This window comes from Corvus cornix, chromosome 15, assembly GCF_000738735.6.
Source record: "Corvus cornix cornix isolate S_Up_H32 chromosome 15, ASM73873v5, whole genome shotgun sequence".
Lineage (NCBI taxonomy): Eukaryota > Metazoa > Chordata > Aves > Passeriformes > Corvidae > Corvus > Corvus cornix.
In genome coordinates, this window is record NC_046345.1 from 5,968,695 (window position 1) to 5,996,261 (window position 27,567).

Sequence of the window (27,567 nt, forward strand, 5' to 3'; positions counted from 1 at the left end):
CTTAGGCAGTCACTGTCCTTGCAGAAATTGGGAAAGAAAAAACTTGGGCACTCAGGTCTCACCCAGCTGATTCAGCTGGACCAGAGGGGTGTAAGAGAGTCAGGAACATGGCCATGTCCCTCCCTGGTCACTCGGCTCTAACCTTATGTGCCCCACAGCCTCTTCCCCACAGGAGCCGCAGGGCAGGGAAGAATGAAAGAAGGGCTTGGATCCTTTCTCAGATGCTCTGTTCTCCTTGATCACAAATTGCAAACTTTGTCATACACACTGCAGAAACAGCCTGGCTGAGATCCAAAATCAATGTTGAAACCAGCAATGTATGTTTTATCCCACTGAGCACCTCAGGAACCCGATGGGTTCTCACCCTGCTATCACCCAGCACAAGAGATGACACAGAGCATCTGCTTGTACAGTTACAAAGTTGTTTGCTGGTGACACAAAAAAAGCACAACAGTCAGTTCAGAAATGTATTTTAAAACAGGATGACAGAGGTCAAACTAAGAAGGGTGTTAAAAAAGAGTTGGCAGCAGTTATTCACAGCTTTTCACCAGAAGAGAACTACGGGGCATCCTATGGATGGATGGAGAGGCTGTGGTACTGACTTGCAGCAATTGTGCTATTTATTACAGCAGGATGTTGTGAGATCCAGAGCTCTGAGTGGATTGGATACATACAATCCCACTGTCCTCATTAAATCTAATGGTTGGACGGGTGTGTAGAGCCTCTGGCTTGGGAGGGCCTTACCCTGAGAAACTAGGGGGAGATATATGGTGAAAGGATCATTCTACATTATCCCTTGTGTCCTATTGCATTCTTCTAAACACCAGTTATTGACTGTTTTCAGTGACGAGATGCTGGGTTATATAGATGACAGTATTCTGTACTGTTACCAATCCAGTTTTGGATGGGCACCCTCAGGGCCAAGCCTTTTACGAGTGTGTGGTGACTACCTTTCAGAACACATTACGTGCAATTTAAATTTTAAAATGCCCATATGCTTTGTTATTCTAGTTTTCCTTTGTGTGAATCTTTGAATTTTAATACACGTTCCCAAATGTACAATAATAAAACATGCTGCTCATGTCAGCAGTAAAATGCATAGTAATTTATTAACTTTTCCAGTGTGAATACAAATTGATTTGATGAAGTGCCACATAATGAAAAATTATTTGCAGTCACAACTTGTATTCTAGTTGCTGCAATTCTTTTTTAATTAAACATTACAAAGAGTTTGGAAACTGCACAACACTTGTTGATGGCCAATAGGAAACTCTAATACTATGAAAAGTAATCCATGCTTCTACATGTCTGAAGAAACCTTTGATTCAGAAATTATGTTTTTCAAAAGCAGGTTGCCATATATTGTTCACTGGGTATTTGTAAGCATTCTTGGCTAAAACCCATTGTTTTCATTTAGGACAACCCCTGAACTCAATAACTTTTAGTTACGTGTCATTAATGCTTTTGTAATATAAGTCACTGTATTTTGTGAAGCCATTCTGAAATCCATGATAATGTACTAAAGAGGTCACTGTAGTTTGGAATTCTTTCCAAAGAGAATTTTTGAGTATTAAGTTTACTGTGGTGGCATCCAGATCCAGAGACATGTGAAGACCTGATCATTCCTTGGTTTCTGTCCAGCCTCTTAGCTAGATCTTCTAATTTGCAATACCATCTTTTATCTGTGGTATGACCTCTACCATTGACTTGGATCAGCACTAAGAAGCAGGTAGTCAAAATAGCAGCTGGCAAAAATAGAACATCATTGTTAGAAACACCTTCAATCAAGTGAATTCTGGTAGTTGTTTTTCCTCTCAAAGCCTCTCATGAAAAACCAAAGGTATTTGTGTCCTAACTGAATAATAATATGCCAAATTCCCTCTGAACTACAACTTCTATTGTAGTTCTTCTTATAGCCCAGCTCCCTGGATCTCAAAACAGACCATAATGCACTTTTGTATGGCTGTTAATGAACCACTTCAAATGAATACTGGATACTGAAGGAATTACATGCTGTGTAATTGATCTAAAGAACAGATTAGGACTGGTGCTATTTCATTAAATCTTATTAGCTCTGGCTTAAGTACTTAAAATTGCAGCTGTCCTGTGTCAGATAGATTACACCCCTTGTCACATGGCAAGTGAGGTTTTCATCTACTAGATCACAGTTTTTAAAAAGGAATAGGCTGATGAAAAGGAATATAAATGAAGGACTGTGAAGGCTTCATCTTCAGACACATTGAGCCCCCAGTTATTCATTCAACTGAGGGAAATACTTCAACACTTTCAAAACATGTATGAAGACCTGTTGTTTCCATATTTTGGTCTTAGATCACTTCTATGGAACCTGAGTTTGGCTTTTTTGATGTGGAACAGCCCTGAAGAGTTCTGGTGGGTGAACACAACAGAGATCTTATATGATTGCAGGGGAATCCAGTGGGTCCTTCCAAAACACCAACTTTTTCTCTTGGTTCCCTCCCACTGGAGCTTAGCATGCCTCAGGAATCAGCAAGCCAGTAAGGACAGAGGACTGTTCTGGCTAAGGAACAAACAGATTAAACCAAAGCAAAATTAAATTCAGCTTGGAAAACACATTGTAGCTCTCAAAGGAGAAAGGGCTTTTTATTACCACGGGACTCAAGCTAATTTTTAGGGACCCTGACACACTTTAAAAAGTACGTTTTTCCTGCCTTGCCTTTGACAACAGTGTGCTAGACTTGATAGTCTTTCTTACCTTCTGTTCTTTTGTCCTATGACCTAGTATTTAGCTCCATAATCTCCTGAATCAAACAAACTAGCATCTGAAGCCTTTGAACTGAATTTTCTCTACAAGGCATATTACACTACACTGAATACTTTTCATGAGATCTAGAATGCTGCACTGTAGGAAACAAGACTGAAAATGTGAACACCATTAAGCAGGATTTCAGATTATACTAAGGGGTGAATCACTGACAAAAGAACGATAGACTTTGGTTAAAAGAGATAATATTCAAGGCTTTTTTTATTATTATTCCTTTGATGAGAGAATATTTAAGACTCTCTCACATGCAGAGTCACCATGTTAGTACCACAGCCAAAGCAGTGGTTCTTACAGATGAAGACTAAAGTAAAATTAATCCAACAGATGTGTTTTGCAAATATAAGAAATTGTTCCAACAAATCTTAAAAAAAATGACAACCACATAAAATACCAACTCCACCTTTTAAGAGTTATTTGATTTCTTTTATATTATTATGTAAATCTCAAAGCCATTTATCTACCACAAAAACCTGTTTTCCTTCTTATACCCTAAGTCTGGTTCTTGCAAGCCTCCTGCAGCTGGTGGCCTTGGCACTCAAACCTGCCAGGACTGACCACTCTCAGACAGCGTGGCCATGGTCAAATGCTCTGCATTGAGCACTCAGTGGCAAAATTCCAAGACAACCAATTTTATGTCATCAGAGTTGTGTCAGAGTGAAGGTTTGAAATCTCCCTTGAAATCTTTGCCAGTAAACACAGATCTATCTGGTCATCTCAGCTTCAAAGCTCCTAAACTGCACATGCAAGACCCCTTTTAGGAGAGAAGATTTAAAACCTGGTATTCCTCTAAATCTCACCTGGTAAAACCATCTTTTCCTTCCTTTGCTTTCTCACCTCCCTCGAGTAAAACTCCATCAGAGCAAACAAAAGGAGAATACAGCTTTCATACAATTTAAAAGGTGGAACTTGTATTTGGAGAGAAGATGAAAACTCACTCACAAATTCACCCTGTACAAAGCTTTCAACACCTGCTCCATAGATGGCAAATATAATTTTAAATTGTCTGATAGGTTAACACAAGGAGGTTAAATGCAGGGCAGCTGTTCCCAATCTATATTTAGCCTGAAGCTTCCTACATGTTTTGGACCTGCAGGAAGGCTTGAAAACTGAGATTGTCCGTGATTTTATCCAGCATTGCTCGATTTATTAAAGATGCTATTCTCCCTGCAGGTCTTATTACACTGTTCAAAAGGTTTTGTTCAACTTACCAAAAACATGGAATTTTAAGCATTTCTGTATCTAGAATCTCACCCAGAATTATTCTTTTGTGTATATTCATGTGTAACCTGGTCCATGTGACATGAATAAAGATCAGCAATTAGCCACAAGTAAACTCCAGGAGAAAAGGCTTTGTATTGCATCTTGCACAGTCTATTTCAAGAATAAAACTGGGGCAAAATATAGTGATATGCTTTCTAGATACTAACCAAGAGTTGACAAGAATTGATGGATTTTGCATGTTAAAAGTAAATATTTTATTACATATCATGCCCTTGAAAAATTAACTGTTTCCATTCAGTTTTGTTCAGCATGCCTTGAAATAGGAATGGCAAAAACTATTCAAGGAACAGATCACCAAGATTCACAGTACCACAGTGACTGCAATTACCTATTTTCCTGGCTCAGTAAAACAAAACATTTTTTTTAAAAAATAACTATAAAATATTAAACAGTGAAATTAACAGATACCATCTGTGTCTCTCCTTCAGTATGACTGAAATAATCTGTACTGAAAAGCTGTGTGCCACAGAGCCCCATCCAAAACCTGCTGATGACAGTGGTCATCAATTCTGACAGCCTTTTGGATAAGACCTTGTCACTGCTCTGTCCATATGCACAGATCCTGCATGAGCAACTGGATACCTTTTTAAATTCAGGTTCACAAAGATGCTGCCAGTGGGTCAGCTACAGTAAAATATTTATATTTCAGAATAACAGTATTTATATATGCTCCCTACCTCTTGCTCTAATTTGCCTTCTTATCACTAGGCTTGTGTTTGTTTTTCAAATGCTGAAAAGACTTTGTTGGTTTGTTCAGGAAATTTGTCTAGACAGGGCTCACAAAGTGTATTTGCTCACATTTGACATTTTCACAGGGTGGGAAACCAAATGGAAGATCTGAGTTATTAAGCTCCACAGATGGCACCTAAGCCAGTCAACTTATCTCCAGAATTAGGAGTATCCTTGTTCCAGGCAGTCTCTGGAACAAGACGACAGTGACCTGCAGGACAGAGACCCACACACACTCAGGGCTTTGGGGCCAGCTGAGGCCTCCTGAAATCCATCCATCTGCCAGTACATTTACTGCCTCGGGAGAGCCAAATATCCAAGTGCTAAATTGTGATGCCTCTACAGCCAACAAATGTAAAACGTGGCAATATAACGGAGCGTGTGGCTATTTTACCTATTCAACATTTACCTGTGTCTAACTAGAAGAGGTCTCTAAAATGCTGCTTTCCAGCAGCTCAAAGGTTGAGAACCACCTGTAAACATTTGCAGAACAGTCTCTTTCTAGAAATAGAGACTCCTAAACAATCAACCTTGAAATGTATCATCTATTATAATATATTTCCAGTGTTATTTACAGATCTTCTTGTTTAGTACAATGAACCAGACATGCTGAAAAGGTAGGATTTTTCCAGTCCTCTTTTATACGAAGTACAATAAAAAAGGCACATAATTATTCACCATAGGAGTTGTGCACCAGTCCAAAACTTAAAGCTAAAAAGCTACCCATCAGAGAACTCTCTTTATGAGGCAGTATTGAGATGTCTCCTTTGAACTCAGCATAGAAAGATCTGTCCATCCATTCCCCTAGGAGAGCTTAAGGAATCCACTTTCCTGTTGAGTTCTGATCTTCACAAGATTTCCAAATCAACAGAAAACTCTCATTAAGCTTCCCACATCATCTGCTGGAGCAAGGAAGAGTCAAACAGGGCATGTGTGTGTCTGCTTTTCTTTTTCTTCTTTCTTTCCTTGGAATGCCCAACTATAGAGGACTCTTGAGAGCTAAGACCTGTTCAAACTAATTTGCTTTAAGACAAATGCCTCACAAGATATGGCACACTGAGCAATGGACAACAGCAGGAGAGGCAGCTCAGCCCCACAGTCAGTGTCGACCATGTTTGATCCAGTTTCTAATCATCCATTTCTGCCCCGAGCACCTTTGTACAACTAATCTGAGCCCAAAATTTGCATCCTTTGACATTTCCACTTCTAGACAACGGCCAGTGTCTCTGCTGATGATTGGACCATTCTGGAAAAAGAAAAAAAAAAGAAGGAGAAAAAAGGATTAGAGGAAGGAACAGACTGAAAAAAAACCTAGTACTAGATCTGTAAATCCTCAAAAACATTATGAAATGCATGGAAATTTCTGTATATATCAAGTGATAAATGCCCCAGAAGGTGCTAGAAATTCCTACGAGAAGCTAGCTAATGCATACAAAGTACCAAAACAATTCCTTGATAATTGTAGATTTAGGAATTGTTGGGAAAATCCCCCAAATCACTAGAAAATATCTAAAAAGCACTAGTGAATCCCAGAAGCCCAAGAAATAGGAAATCCCAGAAACCGTAATAATGCTTTTGAAAGTCTTAAAAATGATTTGAAGATTCTAGATCTTAAAAAAAAAAAAAGAAGAAAAAAACAAAAAGCCCATAAAGGTGCTAGATGAATTCTAGAAAAGTTCTAGACACAAAAATTCCTGGACAGTAAACAATTACAAGCATGTTCTTGATTTTCATGACAGAAATTGAGAATATTCCATGACAGGATAAGTAAAAATTCCTAGGAAGCATACTCCAAAATTTATAGTAATAATGAAAGAATATTCCTGGGTAGCACATGATCTATGGAAAACATATTTGACTATTTCTAAAAGGCAACTGGGACAATTCCTAGTACAGCCCTCTAAAGACATCCTTGTTTTTCACGGAATACCCTCTAGAGCATCATCCCTCTCCAATTTATCTCTACAAGGCTTCCTGAGCTCTTCCACACCTGTGTGAAATCCCAGAACCTTTGTGCTGGCCTCAGGACATCTTCACACTTCTTGAGGGTGGGTGTCCTGCCCTTCCCGTCATCCACCAGGCATTTGGAGTCGGGCAGAAATGCGGTGGAGCCCAGTGGCCCCAGCTGCAGGACACCTTCTGAGCTGTAGCGGACAAGCTGGGGAAGAAAGGAAAGTTCTGAGGTGGTGAGGAGCCCTTTGTCCTGCTGCACCTTGGGTCTGGCACACGTTGCTCAAGGGCAAAGCTTGGGAACCTTGTTGGTAAAACCTAGAACACAACAGTCCCTTCTCCCACACTTCTGCTCCCCACCACTCCCCACCCAGTATTTCACTGTAAAAAGGGCAATCAAGAAAGTGAAGTAATCAATATGTAAATCATGCCCACTCAGCAGGAGTTGATTTAACAAGGACACAATGTCAATTTCGTCGTGCAGTTTGTTCTTAAGAGCTCTGTTAGAGGCTATTGATAGCAACAAGTCTAATTAGTTTTTGTAAATAAATGTTACTGAAAAAATCCAACCATGCAACCAGTATCCAAAAATATGAGAGGAAAAAAGAAACCATGAAGGAAATGGCAGCAAATTTGCTAACATATGCTTCAGGCCTACATAATAAACAATGACACTCTGGTATTTCAGTTTTGTGTGAAGCACATTAAAGCAAAAGTGCACGATGCTAATTTGGCAGCAGGCCAATACGTCAGATCAGACTTATCTACTTCTCACTTCTGTGCTTAAACCCAGAGTCATTAAACCAGCATAATATTTTGCCCTTCTTACTCTGAAAGTGCAACAGCCAGGTGCCAAAAGACTGCAGAGTGGAGTCAGCTACGTGGCTTGTGTGCTGTGAGTCTGGATGCTGCAGGGTGAGGATCTGAGCCACCAAAGAAATGCAATTACCACCCAGGAAATTCACTGCCTGTCTGGGCTTATTGCTGTTATATGGCTGAAATTACTTAACAAGAAAGGGAAGGAAGGTCAGAAGTGCCTGCCATTTATTGGATGCCACTGACCAGTGTGTGAGATATCATTAAGAGTCAATCAAAAAACTCAAATTAGAGTCTGGCTTTCTACTGCCATCCTTATTAACCTCAGAAGAATCATGCTGTGAATAATCATTTCTTGCTGGTGGTAAAAAGAGCATGGTCTACTTGCTCCCAGACCAGATGCTCTTTGACATAGTATGTGTTCATTTTCCCACCTGCCACTTCTGTTCAGAGCAGCCATGTGAAGCACAGAGGTAGAACAGAGCCTACATAAGAGAGAAGAGCAGAGAGATAACCACACGAGGTTGTTCTGGGTATGAACAGCGCCTTTGTCATGGCACAGTCTGTACACACTAAATCAAGACACTTTTGGGGTTTTTTTCCACTCTGAGGTTAGGAGGGACATATGTGAAAGAAGCTCAAGCAAGCAAAGTAATTCAAATTATGAATGGACTTGCCAGGTCTGACAAATTAACTTTTTTTTTTCACATAAAAAGGAGCTGGGAAAAAAATCCAAAGCAAACACAACATTCTCTCTTTTTCTTTTTCTTTCTTTTTTTTTTTTTTAAAGTAAAACCTGATTGTATATTTCACACTTCTATTTAATGGGTTTTCAGCAGAGTTCAAATGAACTGCAGGTATGGCTGAAACACTGACCAGAAAATGTATTCATCTTGCAGTGTGTATTACCTCTCTGTAGTCCCAAAATCCCACCCCACAAGCTTGTTGGCTTTGCCTTATGTAGATAATCAGACGCACTGTTTATAATGGGCTATCTGCTCTGTAGGATAGGATCAATTTTCCCTGTGGTTTGAGATGAGCAGCATTTTCTGTACTAATATTAAAACAGTCTAAAACATTCTCTGTCATCAGAATCTCAGTAGCCAGGGAGTTACATGTGCTCTGCATCACAGTGGCCATGTACTTGGGAAAGACTTTGTCATAGAGCAGCCTGTCAAAGCAGAAAGTACCAGTTCTCTTAGGCTTTAGAAGTGGAAGACACATTAACTCTATTCTAAACCACCTGCAGTATTGAAAGTGGCAGTTGTGTTACAGCTCAACAGGGTCAGGGATGGCTTGGTGCAGGAAACTTATCTGTACCATCTCGAGACAAATGGAACAGCTTGGGCTTAATTTCCTGAATCTGCACTTTCTGTCAAGTTTTTATGGCTGTTCCAACAGTCATGAAAATTTAGGCTTATTCTGCAATAAAATAGAATTCTAAAAAAAACCCACCCACAAAGAATTATCTCAGTTCAGACCATATTACATAGCAAAGCTGTAGTGCCTGCTTCTGCACAATCAGACCAGAAATTAAGGTTCAAGAAACTACTATGTGGTTAATAACATCTCCCTCCAAAGAATTCCAATCTTAACTTCCAAGAGACAACATAAACTGCGAAAATAAAATAAGCATTAAAATAAGTTGCTTATTACTACAGGCTAGAAAGCAGGAACTGGGATATAGTCAATGAAAATGATGGCTTCTCTGTTCAAATTTCATGTTAAGTGTCACTAACATATCCACAAAGAAATAATCCCTGAATTTGTGTTAGGACTGTAGGCATGATACATCATGTTAAATCCATTCCTGCTGCCAACCAGCCAAAATCAAATGACAAAGTCCCCTTTATTAAGAAATATTAAATTTTATTAATTAAAAAAAAAAATCTGTGCCAGTTTTGATGGGCTGAGATCCTTCAGTATCCACATACTCCAAACTGCAAGCTGCAGAACAGAAGCAAACTTTTATACATCACATGGGGATGGACCTTCACTCAGCCTTTCTCTTTTATCTGGGAAGAGCTGAAGGATTCACATAAATGACACTGAAGCCAAGTGCTCTATTAAATACTCAAGATCTAATCCTGATACCATCTTCTATACTGATGTAAGATAGGATAGTTTTCCCTTCAACATCCAGAAATCTGAGCAGAATGCAAAAGATGTCAAAGGTTGTTTATCAAAGCCACCATACCTGGATCAAAAATAGTCAGTGCTGCTGCCTATGGAACATGATCCTCCAGGAGTGTCAATGTGGTAAGAAAATGGCAGCTTTTAACTGGAGGATTTGACTTCAAAAACATCCATTCCTGCTAATTTCCAGTCAAGTGAAAAAAGCACCAAATGATTACAATGATTGGTGATTGATTGTTTGTAGGAAACAGTTACTAGGATGGGCCTGGTAGCTTTCCACACTCAATTTAACCTCTCTCTCACTATTGCTCTCCAGGCAAAAGGCAATCTTTAATGGTCCCTCAGTTCTGCAGGTTAAAGCAAGCTGTAAGCTGACACAGGAACTGAAACAGAGAGTGATGCAGGAATCCCAAACTCCCTACATCTCCAGAGTCCCTGTCCCCTCAAGGCAAACAGATCACAAGGTACCAAACTTCCATGTTTGTTCCAGAATCTCACCCACCTCTTCCTGCAAGTGGAGAAACTACCTGTTTATCCACCCTGCTGCCCTGCATGCAAGTCTGGGCAGTCACAGCTCTGCCCAGCAAAATGTTAAATATCTGTCCTTTAGCAACAGTTTAAGTGGAGCCGTTCATCTCCTCTCATTCCGTCTGTTTGTGCAGCTGCAAGCCCCGGGAATCCCAGCACGGAGCTCTCCCTTCCTTCTGGTTGATCTCAATGCAGAGGGAGTTCTCTCTTTCACAGCTGCAGTGCCTCCCCTTTCTCTGCTGTGAAAGGGAAAGGAGGAGGGTGGAGAAGGAGGCTGTTCACCGTGGCCCTTCTGTCCCAAGATGCCATTTCATTAAGTTCTCCTCTCTTTCACATACCATATAACCAGCTCCACATCACAGCATTCACAGCAGTGAATATTTCCACTGGGGCTGTGTAAGTGCTCTCAGATGGTTCAAAACCTGCATGTCCTATAACCATTCTAAGAAGCTTCCAGAACAACACATTCCACTTTTGGGGGCGTTGTATCTGTCCTCACAATCCCACTTTTTTTAAAAATTTATTTTACAATGAAAGGGTATAATGTAATGCTATAGCACCACTGGGCTTTGCAGCTGATCGTATAATGGAGGCCACACACAGAGGCAAAGCAGTTCAAGACTTCCAATATATTCCTTTCTTTACAAATCTTCTGTAGTCCTGGACTGTTTCTCCCAGCAGTATTTGCAAACAGTTTTTTCCTGAAAGCCATTAGACTCAAACTTCAGATCCAATGAACACATATAAAAAGGACACTACTTTTCTGTAAAATAGGTTTTGAAATCGACTCAGACTGATGCAAAACCTTGTCTGGATATTCCTAGCTGTTAGCTTACAATGACTTAGCTCAAGTCAAACTCATTAAACTAAATTGATGTAAACTCAGGCTAAATGCATTCCAGAGCATCCGTTAAAGAGCTTGTCCCTGTTTGAATAAAGAAATTTAAAAGCTGATGTCATTACAGAGATGTGATTTATCATGGTGAAAACTGATCTTGAAAATACACATAGGGAAAGGCATTTTGTTCATGGAGCAGTCACAGTGGAGTGGCTTTATTTTGCCACTGTAATGCAGGACAACAACATCCAAGGGAAACAGAAGGGTAAGACATAGAGAAAAAGAATGTTTTATCACAGATGGACAGTAATCTTATCCCTAACTCAGCTTTCTTTAAACACTTGCCTGACTTGTGTGGGTTTCCATGGAACCATGAGTACACTAAAATCACTGGTAAGGTGCTTGTCAGAATTGAAGAGTACAAACAACAAACAAGGCTGTCTGTAGCTGAACTGGGAGAGGCTTTCACTTTGGTAGGACACATGAAAACCAGTGATAACCCAACTGGGGAAAGTGAGTTCCATATTTATATTAATTTATGTTCAGTAGGCATGTACAAATAAACCAAATCTTGGCTCAGTAGGGGTATTTTATATCCTATGCTTGAGATGAAAAATGTCAAAAATGGAAAGCTAAATGCAGCAGACAACTATGCTCACCCAGGCTGATTAGAAGAGGGGCTTTAAAAATGTTTATTTAATATATTAAAACGCTTGCTGTCAACACCTTTCATGCTATGTGCTTGAATATCCTTGATTAGGGTTTGTGCAGCTGTGGTTCTCACACTGAATTAATTTTGTAAATTGTAGTGAGATGACAGAAGTTTTCCAGCTGTGTAATCATTAATTAACTTGGCTGCATTTGAGTGGCTCCAACCCATGCTTGTCTGTGAAATACGCAACTTAGATAAAACATCACCTCTTCATCACCTTCACTTGGTGTATTTTGCAGAATGAAAACTCTTTTCCTGTTTTTTGTTGGTCGGTTTGTTTGTTTTAAAGGGAAATGAAAAGTGCTGCAGGATGATTTGACAAATTAACTTTTTGCCTTTCCCATACTTTGATAATTCTTGGACACATGGAATACTTTGGATCTTACGGGTTTGAAAAGAGTGAGTTTCTCTTTTTATGTGTTTATACAGTGCTGATAACAAAGCAGCTCTAGCTTGTGGCTGCAATGTGAAGTCTAAAGCCAACTTTTCAGGCTTTTCCAGAAAATTCACATATACAGGACACTGAAGATCTACCTGCAGGATTTAATGGGTCAGTACCCAATTTCAAGTTTCTAGGCAGTAAATATTTTGCGAATTTCTGAAGAATACTTTGAAGTATCAAATTTCTTTAAAAGGGAAAATATCTGGGTATTTTTGTGCACTCTTCTTGTATTAGGGTAAGGAATTTAACGAAGAGCTTGGTAGGGCCATTTAAGAAATAAATGTGCCATACTGTACAATGTGTTCTTTGTGTTTTACATAAAATTCTTTACCAAATCCAGAATCACCTGAGGAACAGTGTTATTTCATCATGCAATATAAACCCAAGATACCTGGGGCTTGCTGCAGGAAATGGACTATCAGACTCACAACCAGGGTCAAAGGATTGTGGGAATGTACCTACATTGTCCCATTGGCACTTGGTCAGAGCTGGTTGCTAAAAGGAGCTACTTTATACCCCCAAGTTAGTCAGGAGAAGCTGGGCATGTTGTACCTTCAAAGAAATTCACTATAACTTATGGCCTCATCTATTTTCTTCCAGAAGTCAAAGCCTACTCTGTGAAACAGGAATCATGGAGGCAAACAAGCAGGTGAAGGACTTAAATTGCAAAATAAATTACAGTCAGAACCATTTACTTCATTACTCTTTTAAGTGCTAGCACACTGATAGAGATTAGATGTTGCTAGGGGACTTTCTGGAAGGACTTAAATTTGCAACTTTCAGATTAGAATGGAGCAAGAGACTGAACTCTCTCTGAGCACCTTAACATCTCTAACGAGAGTCTTCTTGAAAAGCTAATTTACATCTAATTAAGCAATGCTATTTTTTTACCTTATTTAAAGGCTGCTCCTTCCACCTCTACTAGGAGAGTGTCAGTCAAATACTCCATAATGATCCTGCCAAAGATAGACATTATGCCAGTAGGAATTACTGTCTATCTCACTTTGCCTCCGTGGTGATGCACGTGCCAGGACTCCCAATCAATATATGTATGACTGAACCTCAGATAATTGTTAAGCCTGATAAGGTCAGAGTTTATTTACACATGAGAATGTTCATTAACATAGTTTTGATTCAGATGCTCCTTCAAAAGAAACTGGAATTGCATTTCAGAAGAAGCTCAAGTCCTGGATTTAAATATTATCCAACTTGTATTTAAAAAACAGGTAACATCACTACGAGCACAGAAAGAAGAAATGTCATTTTAAAATCTTCAGACATCTGTAAGAAAATAATAATATGCACAGGGACTGACAAAAAAAATCTTTTAGAAAAGAAATATTTTAGAAAAGTCTTAACTTAGAGGGTATTCTTAATTCCCTTTGAAGTTGATGTTAAATACGTGCTTAACTTTTTGCCTTCTCAGGGAATCAAATCAGCAGCTTGCTAAATAATTTCTGCCCAGGAGTCTGTTGGACCAAGGAACAGTTAAATTAAAGAGGTACCCTGAATAAGTAATGTCATAACAAGAAGAACTGCTCCCTCACACAGACTACCTAAATTAATTAATCTTCAGTGGATCCCTGTTATTTAAATAAAATAATGTGATTCTTCTGTTTTCCTAACTGGCAGTTTTGAAGTATAGATTCACATGCTGGACAACCTTGGAAAAGGCACCCAACCAGACTGGAGTAAAGCCAGACATTTGCCTTTGCAGCTCAGGAATTATACTGCCAAACACAACTCAAATATACCAAATGACTCTTTGTATCTTCTGAATATTCTCTAAGTTAAAGGTTTCTTGTTAATTATCGGATTTTCACCATTTACCTGGGAGGACATTCCATGGCATGGATAAAGGATGGCTTTGTCATCCTCTTCGGCCCCCTGGTCCAAGCAGTAGCCACTGGCTTTGCTGTTACGCACCTGTAACCAGATCAGAATGAAAACAGCTGAGCTGGAAATTAATCCTGATTTTAGTTCAGTCCAGCTAAATCTCAGCTGTGCTACAGCTCTTGGAACAAGTACTGCGTAAAACTGCTCTCTGAGAGACACATGCTTCTCCTTCAGCTACGACAGGGTGCCACCAGTGAATCTGCTCCAGGAAAAGACATTATTTGGACAACCTGCTGTCTTTGCAGACCCTGGGGCAGAGATGTGTTTTCAGCAATTACTCAAGGATCAGAACTTCTTAAAATCCACCCTAAGAAACCCAGGCCAAGTTTTTCTCCAAATTCCCATTGTGCAAACATAAATTTTGACCCTATTTGTTGAGAATGTGGCTTTACAAACAGGATAGGAACTACCTAGGACTGGTGTTGGATGTGACATGCTTTTTTTCTTCCTATTGTTTCTATAAAACCAAAAAACCATGTGAAAAATTTTTATTTGAACTGAAAATATAGTACATTGTTATGTACAGAACTGACATAAAGCACATTTTATGAAAGGGCACAGGTTCAGAGATCAACCTGCACTCCCCAGACAAGGAGAATTTACAAGTTTATAAAAAATGGGATGGAGCTCTTGTTAAAATCCAGGCATTTCTCTTGAGGTTGGAAGCATTACACACATATTTTGGGCATAGAAAAATTTTAGGGATATCATAAACAAGAAGTTACTTAGACAGACACTTCAAAAGACTCAACAGGTAAGTTTTGCTTTAGACTGTGAAGTACCTGTCTGGCCACCCCCATAATATAGGAACAGCTGCTGCATAAGGCGCCAGAAAAAAAATCAGTATATAATCCTTCATATTATAGTGTACAAGCATAACAGGGAATCTGACTGGATAAGGGGGCTCACAAACAACCAAATTTCAGGAGGTTTATTTTATGGCTTGGGTGCTATAAAGGCTAAAGAAGATGAAGACAGCTTTATGAGATGGCTTTAAAAAAATGGGAATTGAGTCACTAGGAAATAGATTTTTACTACTGTTTCAATCTGTTTCACATCTACTCAATACATTTATTCTCCTTGAAACTCACAAAAATCCAGGCGTCTTTTCCTCCAGGAAAACAACCAGAAGAGAAAGTATTTAATAACAAGCTCGGTGTCATTTAGGATGAAGCCTAAAGTACGACTGAAAGGGACCTAGGCTGGTTTATACCAGCTAAATAGCTTGCATGGCTCTATTTTATTTAAACTGTTAAAGAAATAGATATTTGCATCACTGAACTTCCTGTTTGACTCAAGAACCTTCTATGTGACAGCTCAAGAGGAACAAACTTTGTTTTAGAGCCCAGCTTGCTCAGGGTCTGGTATAATTGACACAACATTGGCACTTCTGCCAATGTTCTTCATTGTTAACGACGTCCTCCGAGCTGACAGATACCAACAGCTCCTCTTGAATTTGCTCAATGTCTTTTCTCAGTTCCTGATGGGGATAGTTGTATTAGGATGCAAAGTGATATTATGCAATAGAACTTGCACTTTGTATCAGTGTCTCAAGTGCCTGACTGATTTTTATATGAAGCCAATCAAGTGGCAGAGAAAGGAACAGTGTCCATTTAGTTGTCTTGTGGGAAAAATATCCTGCCTTTGGATTTAATTGCCGTTCATGTACACAATTGTTTTAGCTCTGCTGACCACTGATGTTTTTTCATGATGACTGTGACGTCTTATTTGGGAAAATGATTGCCTCAAACTTATGTCTCAGTATTTTAAAATGAGAGCCTAGGCGGTTGCATGTCATCGTCATTGTGGATGACTTCACCAGCTGCACTCCAACGAAAGGAACGGAGCTTCCAAAGCCACACTCCTTGGTGCTGACTAAAAGGAGGGGAGGGCATTTTTGCTGTCGCTGCTGTGCTGATTTGTAATTGCTCTGCACATCCTGACACCCAGCACTGAAAGGAAAGGACTGCTCGAATGCAGCCACGATGTGTTCCCAAAGACATACTGTACCTCTCCGTAAGTGACTGTGTTGTTATAAACCCTCATCTCAGGGTACACGTTCTCCAAGTACCACTTAAAGCTCCGGCACTGCAGTCGCTGTCGCAGAGCAATTCTTTCAGAAACGTCTCCAAAGTCAACTCCGGGGTTCTGCAAAGCAGAAAGCGAATAAAGAAATCTCACTGCACTGATTTTATGGTTGCTATCTTTACTGAAATCAAACTGGAGTTCGTTTTGTATACCAAGCTGTATTTCCCTCTTTTCCTTCTTTTGTTGTAAGTAGCAGCTCATCAAACAGCTGCTGTTGAATGCAGACAATAAATATTAATGAAAGCCAGTGGAAAAAGAACCATAAAGAACAAGCAAAAACCAAAAATAAATCAAAATAATAAGAATACAGTAAGAATGTTGTTACTTACAGGAGTTCTAAGTATTTGCAATCAGTCCTGAAGCCTTTACTTTCAGATTCATTTAGAATTAGGCAGTAATTCTGATCGAAAATAGAGCAGCTTGGTCATGTTTTACTCTAGTAAGAGATTTGGGTATTCAGTAATGTAAATGATGTCAGAACAGACCTGCTAAAACTTCAAAGCAAAGCTGCTCAGAAAGTCATTAAGTTCCACTAAGCATTCATATAGACCAGCATTCAGTTTTTACTAGAACTGGAGCTCATTTGCAGACTTGAGCCATAGAATGCAGTTAAACTCAAAACCTTTATAATTCTACTTCAGAATTTAACTTATGTTTAAATACAAATCCCATGAAAGTCACAGGCTGGAAGATTCAAGTTAATATGACCAAAGTCAGCCATTTAAAACTGGTGGGTCCCGACTTAGAGTCTGTTGATTTAAAGTGTTGTAAATCATCACAGTTCAACATTAAGACAGTAAGAGTTACCTCATCCAAACCCTTTTCCGACACTATTAATAAAATGGACTGAAACTGGGGAGTTTTGTGTGAGATCTCTCTGAAGTGCCTTGTGCTTTTCCTCCAGAAGAATATCTGTACATTTTACAGATTGTTTCTAATGCAGGGTTACAAGGCAGCAGCAAATCTTAGCTCAGGGTTTATTAAGATCCCCAACAGATGCCTGCTTTTCAGGAGAGAACACAAGTGTAATACTGAACAGGTTTTCCTATTTGCGACATAAAGAGTTTGCTGTGCTCACTGCTGCTTGCTGATGCACGTTCTGTCAGGAGCCCTCAGTGCAGCATCCATTCAAATGAATGTTAATTTACGTAGTACTTGAGGCTGCATGGAAGGAGAGCAATCCTCCGAGGCACTCAGTGCAATAAATCATTCAATGTAAGATTCCTTTATCACTAAAATTGTTGAGGAATAAATCATAAGTGGGGATGTACCAAATATTTGGTTAACTAAAATAAAGCTACGCTGACCTGCTGCTGAAGGTTATAGGAACATGATCTTGCAGGTGTGCCCAAGACCAGCTGCTAATCCAGATACACATTATGCACATGTTCTCAGTAACCTGTGATTTGTACAAAAGATGGGAGTTATAAAACAATTAATTTGGATTGGTTTTGTGGTATGGGAAAATGCATATATTTTACTTGCCTCTTTTCTTCCCTGTTTAAAATGAGGCAACACACTGCCCTTTTTGCAGAGCACAAAAGCAGCAAATTGAGCAGCTATGAAAACGCTGTGCTCACCCTCTGTGCCAGCTGCAGTCACCATGGGCAGGTTACAGTTTGATGGTGTAAGAATGAGGTGTCCACAGGATTTACTTTGTGGACACATTCTTTTTAACCAGCTAGCAAGGTTTCTAGTTCCCCAGCAGAAGGTTTTTGTGATGGCTTATTCCAGTACAGTACTTCTGCCATCTGTATCAAATACTACAGTGAATAGTATAATGAACACTAACATCAGCTTCCTTTTCCTGAGAGCTAATAGGCTTTTTTTTATGATGCACATTTTATCAATCAATCAATTTATTTTATGGAAAGAAAATTTTAATGTTCAGTACTTCTGCTGATTTTATGTCTTTTATTGTAGATGTGCCTGGGTTTTTTTTAAAGCTCTGCTGTATAGCTCAGCACAGAAAACTGCATCAATAAGTAATCTCAGATTAAAGGGAAACATGTTTTGGTGTAAATGCTTATTTAAATATCATCTTCTCTCAGAATTCATTTGCAGATGTCATCAAGCAAGCAAATTTACAGAGGTTAACTTTTCATCTCCTAATTGAAAATTGACCATTTTAGCAAGTGTTTTTTATGTGTGCAGACAGGGCCAAAATGCCCCTGGAATCTTTAATGGACACTGCTCTGTCTTCCTCCTACTGTCACAGAAATCTTGTGTGGAAAAAGTTATGCAGTATTGCCTTTTGTTAAGGCAAAATAATTCTCTGCAATTACCTCTTGTGCCAAAAGAAGTCACCAAAAACACATCTCAGAGACCTTGCACAGAGTGTCCAACAGTGAACAGCAGTGAGTGAATCTAGAGCTCTGAGAATATCTGACATATTCAGACACCGCATGGACAAGGAGGACACATTACTCCTCTAGGTATGTGTATTTCAAAAACTGTAAGAGGAAAGAACAAAAATGGGTACACATATTAATTGTGTACCACAGTATGAGTAGATGTCCAGGACAGACTAAATCTAATAAAGTCTTTGACAAGACTCCCATGACTTTGATGAACTCTAGGTCATAACTGAATATTCCCAAAGACACTGCTGGGTTTGTGTATCTTCCTGTTCTGATAGGAACATTCCTGTTTCTATTTGCTTCAATCAGCTCTGGGCAAACCCCTGCTATAAGGGTTAAATAAACCACCATTACCTACAGATCAGTGTATACTACCCCTCACATGAATAACTTGGGTGCAAACACAGCTAGGGAACACAGCAACAGCCAGCTTCCACCTGGCTGGGGTATAACATATAGCTCTTCTCTGCAAGAATTATGCTCAGTGCAGATGTAGCATGTGATATGCTTACAGAACAAAGTGATAAACCAAACCTAGAGTTTATCTAATATTTATATTACATGGATTCCTAGAGGCCCCCACATGCCATCTACAATTCGTATGTGCGGTGAGAAGCAGAACGTGCCCACACTGCACCTCTGAGCCTGTGGACAATAAAGCTATTTAATGTGTGATTCTTTTATTGCATACTTTGTTTTTTATGCTGGTGAGGTCTATTGAGTCTCACGATGAATGATGATATTTATTTATGGACATTTCTGCCGTCCCCACCGTTGTAGCATATGAACACCTCAGAGTTTAAGGGCGCCCCAAATTAACGACTTCTTGGGGAGCACATAAACCTGAGACATTTTGCTCTGGTGAAATTATAAATCTGTGTCACTGCATACAACCATCTGGACTGAGTGCACAACTAAACTTAGACTGAGGGAGCAAGTTCACATGGCAGAACTCTCCCTACTGAGCATGCACCAAAGCACTTTCCCTGAGCTTAGCCCACTTTGTGCTGCTGTAGCACCACCCTTCACCTCGAAGAGCTAATTAGGAACAGCCATCCGTGTTTCTGCCCCTGTTCAGGACAGAGTGTGACCTGTACTTACTGCCATGGGGATGTTCCAGGCCATGTAAACGTGTGACTTGAAGTCATCCATCCAGACCTCGGCGGCGCGCAGGGCGTTGCGCTTTGCATAGTAGTCGATGTCGTTGTTGTAGGGCTTCTTGGTGCGCTCGATGTGCGCCACGCGGGAGCAGGGCAGCACCTCCATGCTCCCCCCGCACTGCCACACCTGGGGGAGGCACAGAAAACAACCACATGGCCTTTTGTTCCCCTTTTGAGGCAATACAAGTGCTTCTTTTCAGATGCTGTGTGTAGAGTGTTTGCGGTTTGGAGGTGAGGGCTATTGAACAGTTCAAAAGGATCGCCCAATTTACCTCTCTCTGTGCATTGCAGATGAGTCGGAGGGGAATGCAGATGGCTGCATTAGGTACATAAGTGTAGAAGCCATAAAGAGACGAGTCCTTCACCATAATATCCCTGTTCTTGGGACCACTAGGCAGAGAACGAACTGTGAGGGGGTAACCTCTGCCCTGGATGCTGCTTTAACCCAGTGTTTGTTACTGAAACTTCAACAGAAATCAGCTGTATCATCTGTCTGTGTTTGACACATGAACGGGGTACCAGAAAGGGCTCTAAGGTCGCCCCAGAGCCTTCTCCGCCAGACTAAACACCCCCAACTCTCTCAGACTGTCTCCACAGGAGAGGTGCTCCAGACCTTTCATCATCGTATCTCTCTACCCCTGAGCTGATGAAGAGGGATAAAAGGGGCTGAGTGGAGACTGTATCAGCCAGCCTGCCCAGATACCACTGTACCCACACTGTGCAATTTTCCCCCTGTTGGCTATTTACTGTCTGAACTCCACGGCAGGGGACAATGAGGACTTGTCTCTTTGCATCAGTGAGATCTGGAGTGACGCAGAGTGAGTGAGGCTTATGGATTCAGCTCCCTCAGGTCTGCACCGAGTAGCAGAGTCTAGCTGAAGTAAATAAAAGATATTAAAATAGAAACAATAATTCAGTACTTTTCAAGGTTGCCTTTTACTTAGAATAAAAGTACATTTCCATAGAAGATGCATTCCAGAACCATACTGGGGCAGTTCTCCACCTAACCTGCCTACCTGCCTTCTCAAGGATAAAGATGAAGTGCTTGGGAAGTGGCAAATAAGATCTCTGCTCTGGCTTTTTTTTTTTTTTTAAATACTTTGTTAGGTAGTATTTACTTGCTGCTTTCCAAACAGTTCTGTAGTAAATCACTGGCCACTGGAATTTACATTTGATAAATGGAATACACTGCAAAACATGCTCATAAATTTGGACTGACAGGTGCTGAGGGTTTCCAGTGCAAAGGGGAACTGCTACCAAAAAAAAAGAGAAAAAAGAAAGGAATTAATTGATTTTCACGATCAGAAGGAGAAATGAGCAGTACACTTTAGTATACTGCTGTTTGCCCAACCCAGCTTGGAAGTCAGCTATTTCATGCACAGCACATTTTTCTTTCTATTGATATGCCTAATGACCTTGTAACTCTTATTTATATATTTTGGTACCAAGGGCAAGTACATTATCTGAGTGACAGATTTATTTCCTTCGAATGCCAGTGCTCACAAAAACCTGAAAAGGAAAAGGTATTAAACTGCAACATTAAAGAAAACAGTTTAGCTCATCTGTAAATTCAACACAAACAGTTATTTATCAGTTATAAATTCCCCACAGATGAAATCCACAGGGAACACAGACACCTGGCTTTGAAGGAAACACAACAAAAAAAGGCAGCAGCAGCCTCAGGCCAGATAACTCACACCCTGTCAGATCCTGGTGCTCAGGTCTCAGCGTGGGTCTGGCTGTGGTGTGATTGCCCCATCCCTAATCCCTTGGACTGCTTTCCACCGACATTCAGTCACTTCTTACCCTTCCCCTCAGCCCCATTTTGTTCTTTAAAGAGGCAACATCTGCTGAAGACATGGAAGGAAGGAAGGGAACAGCCAGGAAATACACAAGGAAACTTTTCTTCCTTACAAGATATTAGAATTTACCCCAGACAACTTTTTTTTTCTGGGAATATGTAACTTTTACCACCAGCAGGGGATGTTTCCCTGGATAAGGATGGGATTTCCAACCCCAGAGAAAGAGAACTGGATGCAGAGCACAGGGGGCAAGGAGTCAGATGGTTGTGGATCACCAGGTGTACATCATCGTGCCACTATCTCTTCACATCCCAGACAAATGTCACAGCTGTGGGTCATTTCTTTCCAGGCCAAATAAGGTCTCCTGTTTTACTTCATGAAGATTAGTTGCTGTTCAGTGGAGCACAGACATGACTCAGTATCCCCACACCCTTTCAGCACATGGCTAAGAACAAAGTGAAGATCTTCTCTCCTTCCCTTCCAATAATTACTTAAACTTTCACTAAATAGAAGAGTTTCTGTAGTATAATCAAATATGTGCATTCAAAACTGGGCAAGATCCCAGCAGTTAAGAGCCGTCATGTGAGATTTGGATGAGTACTCAAGACTTGGGCTTGAAGGAGGAGGATGGGAGGTTCAGCAGCACCTTCTCCTCTCTGGACACAGAGTTGAAAGGCATGTTGTGATGCAGAAAACCATTGCCTGTCTGCTTCTAACAAAGGGTGAAAGAATGAGGAAGGTTTTCTTGTATGAGTCAGGTAAGAGAGAGGTGAGTCAGTGGCTGATCCTGAAACTGGTTGATTCCCCTCCTCTTTTCATTCTCAAAACTGTACTTAATGACCCATTTTAACAGTAGCAGACAACACATTTCTTTCCACATCAAACTATGAAATTATGCCAGGAAAATAATTACATGCCTCTGTAAAGCACTTATCAAGCAGGATCCTTAAAGTACCTTACTGGGGGAAGCAAACTATTTCTAACTGTGAGCATAAAATATTGCCCAAGGCCCTCCAAAGCGACACATTTCAGGCAATCAAAGAAAACTGACTTCCATATCTATGCCTTGTCTTCTGGGATAACAACACATTTCCAGCCCAAGTTATTCCTCTCAAATGGAGCTTCCAACATTAAATGTGTGTCTCAAGGTTCATTTACTGAGAAGGTGGAAGTGTTCAGTCCCTGAGCTGCTCTCCACAAGGGTGCACATCACTGAAAATCCCACTCTGCCTTCTTTTTCCCCATGGAGAAACAAATCTCCTAGAGAAAAATTTTTTTTTGGCTTTACAGCATGCACTCCTCAAACTTGTACTGTGAGGAAACAGCCCAGGCTCCATGGAAGGCCAGGAGCAGCAGCAAAGCCAAGTGTGTGCTCCTTGACTTGGTGCAGCTGAGCAGCCCAGGGACTCAGCTTTGCCTCTCTGAGCATCACACTGTGCAACGTTTTAAGACATGATCAAGTAATTCCAAGAGACACTCAATTTATTTGCTAATTGTAGCTAATTTCTAATTTCAGCACTGCTCTTTAGGCTGCTATAAACAAAATTGATAGCAATTTAAATGTTACCATAGCCGTGTTACCTTAGCATTTTTACTGCTAATTATCTCAATCAACTTTTCTATAAACAGACATATTAAGTATTGAGAAGAAGAAGTACCCACATCAGGACTAAATTACAAACTGAGTGATAATGTTTGTGGCTTGCACTATAATGATTTACTGACACTAATTATTAGCTATTCCTATGCACCTGAGGTGTGGCTGTCCTACAGGCAAGTGTTTATTTATGCAGCAGCCAGCTGGACATCACATTCTATGCATCAGAGAAAATCTGAGGTGAGGCCATGTCTTGTCTGCCATGGCCTCAACTGGGCATCAGCAAAGTTCCCTGAAGGCAGCGTGGGTACATTATTTAGAAAGGCTAATAAGGTGCCAAGCTTTAATTCTTGACAAACAGTAACAAGTTTTCCGAGGAAACGCATTTTCCCACATGTACTTTCTGCTGAAGGTTGAAACTACCATCTTTATCAGGATTTAAAAAAAATTAAAGTTAAAAGGAGTTAAACAAGCCTGGCCACCATTGAGCAGGAAGTAGAGCTAGCCAGGCTGCTGGGCTAATCCATTCCTAAATACATATAGAGAGAACATTGCTGATGTGGTCTCCTGCTCTGCAGGTGAGACCTGTTTCCAACAGCATCATGGCCTGCAGAGCAAATGTCAGAGCTCAGAAATATCCTGGGATTTAATATTTGCCATTTTTAGTATTTTTAGTATCATTCCTGGGATTTAATATTTGCCATTGGCAAGAGAGTGGCTGTAGCTCCCAAGAGGCTCTTGCTGATTATAGAGAGGGCTCTTCCCTCTCCATGGACTTGGTGCTCTGTAAATTGAATATCACATTATTTTGTACACTGAAGTGACTGCACAGGGTTATTTAATTTGGTGCAGATGATCTCACTAAAAGCAAAATCAATAGGTAAAAATAAAAATGGCACCACAGTGTGAAGGAAAAGCTGGGAAGACAGTTTTAACTTTGAAAACTTAGACTGGAAGTAAAGATTGTGATCCTTAAGAACTTTGTACCTTGCTGTGAATTTTTCAGTTTAAACACCCTGGTGTTCAGTGAGAGAGAAAAAGAAAAGCCTCAGATTCTCTGTTACAACTATTTTTTCCACCAAACACACCTTTGATTTAAGCAGCTGGAGAGATGAGGTATCCCAGAACATGTAATAGTGGAAAGGACACTTCAGTGTGTGTGGGATTTGCTTCCAAATAACCACCCTTTGCTAACACTTTCATACCCTTTTCACAGACACACCAGTTCCATCCATTCCTCTCAACATCACAAGTTTATAGATGACAAATCAACTCCAGTGGAGAGTGACCCAGGCATTTGCAACGTGTTGGTCTCCATCTCTTTTAAAACCTGCTGACTTTTCTGGTAAAGCTGGGGTTAGTCCAGCTTCTCTACTGATATAGAACACCGAGCAATTAATGAAATTTTCAGTATCCTGAGGCTTTGAGCCCATTTTTCATAGTTAGCAATCTCTCTGGAGGCGTCACTGCACAACGTGCATGGGTGCTGTAGCAGCTTTGTGCTTTATCTCCTTCCAAGAACTTGTGGGTATTTCAGTGGGCCTTTCCTGAGAGGAATAATCACAGTCTGCATCTTCCAGCAGTAAGAAAATGGAAGGAACCAGCTTCAGAACACACATGTGGCAGCAGGGCCCCTCATTTCTGATACACCCAGCAGAGGATGTCACCCGGCACTTGTGCCACAGCTCTGCCAGCAGCAGCACTTCAGACGTGGATGTTCAGCACATCCTGAAACAAAACCCTTGTGCTGGAACAGGGCTCTGAGGTTTTATGGAGCAGTTTTGTACTCCACCTGAGCAGCACTCCACAGAAGTAGCCTTTCAGATTTCAAACTTTCTTTTCCGAGTGAAGACAGCAGAAGAGATGGAGGAGTTTTTAAAGCAGCTCAGATATCCCTGTTTCATGATATTCCAGCGTGGGAATTCTTAAAAGTCAGGGATCTCAGGTTTTCTTTGATTTTCAAGGCAAAGACTACCAGAAATGGATGTCTTCTAGACTGCCTACACACCCCTACAGCAGGATTGGAAAAGATTTTTCTATGATGAAAGAATCTCCACATGTTTCAGAAATTTTGTTGACCTAAATTTCAAGAATAACATCAATTTTAAATGTTTTCATCGGTTGAAACACAAGCTCTTTGTTACCTCCACCTGTGTTTCCCACAAAGGTTTTTCTGAAACTGAGTAACTGATGATTTTCAGAATATCTGCTTGGTGTTAAAAGCTTTTTTAATGTAAGATTACATATATATATTTCAATCTGAAAGGTCAGTTTAAACTGAAAACACAAAACTTTGTTGCAAAAATAGAACAACACAATCTTCTGACAACATTAAAACCAGGTATTTGTTCCCATTTAGAAATTTTGCCAAAGTGCAGAGTGTTCAAAAGAAATATTTTTTGTTTAATTTATCAGCTGGATCTGACAGAGGGATCAAATTATGGTTCCTTGAGGTGACAAGTCTTATTTCTGACAGAAGTTGTGATACCTGAAGGGCAGGAGGACATGTAGTAAATTCTCAACAGCAGGCACCACTGAGCCCTCTTCAGCCCCTTGAACACCACAGTGTAAAATAAAATCCATGTGTACTGCAGCTACAGGAAAATTCCTACTCTGGTGAAGTCAAACAGGAAGGTAATTCTTAATTCTTAAAAACCTGCACAGGAAGAGGATGCTGTAGTTTCAGTTTCTCTCTCCACTCAGCCATGAACCAACAAGGTCTGAATCAGAAGCGATTCTTCAAAGTATATTTGAAAGATGACAACAAAATCCTTTCCCATCTGAAACATGGGAGCTCTGTACTTATCCTCCAGCCCTTAAGGGATGTGCCAACTCTTCTAGTGCCCACACTAGAAACAAAAAATTACCATGAATATAGCACACTTAGTGTTCTTGCATCTCTGATATTGACAATTTACGTAGTTCACTGAAAGCTGATTTTCCAAAGTAATTTATAGCCTGACATTTTCTTGTTGTGTAATGGAGTTTTATGGATATTTTCCTTCCACATATTCTCAGAGCTGCCTAGATAGTCATATTTAATCAGCTGTGCTAGATGAAGTGCTCTCTGTTTTTCACTTCACATAGGAAGCTGTTAGAGACTGGGGAGCTGTCATAATCAAACACATCATATGGAAAAATTAATCACATGGTCTCGTTTTGTTCATCAACTGCATTTTTATCATCTTCTTTAAAGGCAGCCATAATTATGGTTTAAATAAGTCTCAACTGTCATTTCTCAAAATAGCCTGTGCTGTTTAATGGTGCACTTATAGAGCAAAAATCTTTCCACGCTGGGACAAACCAGCTTACATCAGAGAGATTTTTAGCTGCCAAAAAGAGACTGGAAAAAAGGAAGAAATCACATCTCAAGATCCACAGATCTTTGTTTTGTCAGAGGTTTCAGGATAAACTTCTGACCTATGCCTTCAAATTTCAGGACCCAAAAGGGTCCTTGGTCGACTGATCCTGACATTGACTTAGTGACAATCCTTCCTTTTTGCTCTCAACTCCTGCTCAAAGCAGTCTGCAGATAATCTGCTCACAGCAGATGTAGAGGGAGTGTGGCAAATTATTAGCTCAAATATGAAAGCTAATTCTGTTGTTAGGAATCTTCTTATCCTAAGTGTGTCAATACCATCCCTTACTCTTGCTGCCCTGGAAGGCTGGGAACACAAAGCAATGTTTTTGGACTGATGATTTTGGAGGGTTGAATTTCACCTGGGGCTCTCCTCGTGTTTTTTTCCTGGCTCAAACAGCAATAACTAATTTGAAGAGAGAAGCAGAGATAGGGAGGATAGAGTAGATGTAGCCATACAAGTAGTCAGGATATGTTTGGCTCTAGTATTATGGCTTTATGATTATTATTTTTATCAATATTTCAATTGTCCCAGTGAGGAATACTTGGAAGCTTGCTGCTTTTCCTAGAACTATTACAATAGAGTTCAAAGGTGTGCTGCAAGATCCTTCTGCAGAATAATTTAATGTGAATTTCACAGCAGACTCAAAATAATACCTTTTCTTTATAGAAAAGTAAACCAATTTTTACATAGGTACTTGATTAGCCTTCAAAATTTGTTAGAATTTAGCTTTTTTTTTTTCTAATACTTTGTTAGTTTGACCTTTTTGCTTTGATCCCTTGGGGTATTCTGGTATTTACAGAAGAATTGCTTTCAGAAAAAAAAAAAAAAAAAAAGGCAGTGGAACAATAACATTCTTGCAATGAAACACTCAACACATGCATGTTTTATATTTGTCTGGTGCCTCTTCACTGCCAAATTTAGAGGCTGTCCTTCACAGGTTTCTTAGAGGTTACGCAGAACCTCAAGCCAGTTAAGATCTCAGATGTAACACCAGAAGAAGATAAAACCCTTCTGTTAACCCTTTTCCAGAAGGAAATAGATAAGCGTGACGAAATTGAAACACGTTC

The 27,567-nt window shown here is 40.1% G+C and overlaps 1 protein-coding gene across 1 annotated transcript in view; it reads right to left on the reverse strand.

Annotated features, from left to right (window-relative positions):
* Positions 1-1,083: 1,083 nt before the first annotated feature.
* GALNT9 (polypeptide N-acetylgalactosaminyltransferase 9) overlaps positions 1,084-27,567 on the reverse strand; it is a 131,283-nt gene continuing 104,799 nt past the window's right edge. Inside the window, exons 7-11 of the mRNA XM_010398477.4 lie at positions 19,681-19,866; positions 16,142-16,279; positions 14,066-14,161; positions 6,804-6,971; positions 1,084-6,059 (exon numbers count right to left, since the gene is read on the reverse strand). Of these exons, the coding sequence (XP_010396779.3) occupies positions 5,913-6,059; positions 6,804-6,971; positions 14,066-14,161; positions 16,142-16,279; positions 19,681-19,866 (735 nt within the window). The 3' untranslated portion in view covers positions 1,084-5,912. The remainder of the gene's footprint in view (positions 6,060-6,803; positions 6,972-14,065; positions 14,162-16,141; positions 16,280-19,680; positions 19,867-27,567) is intronic.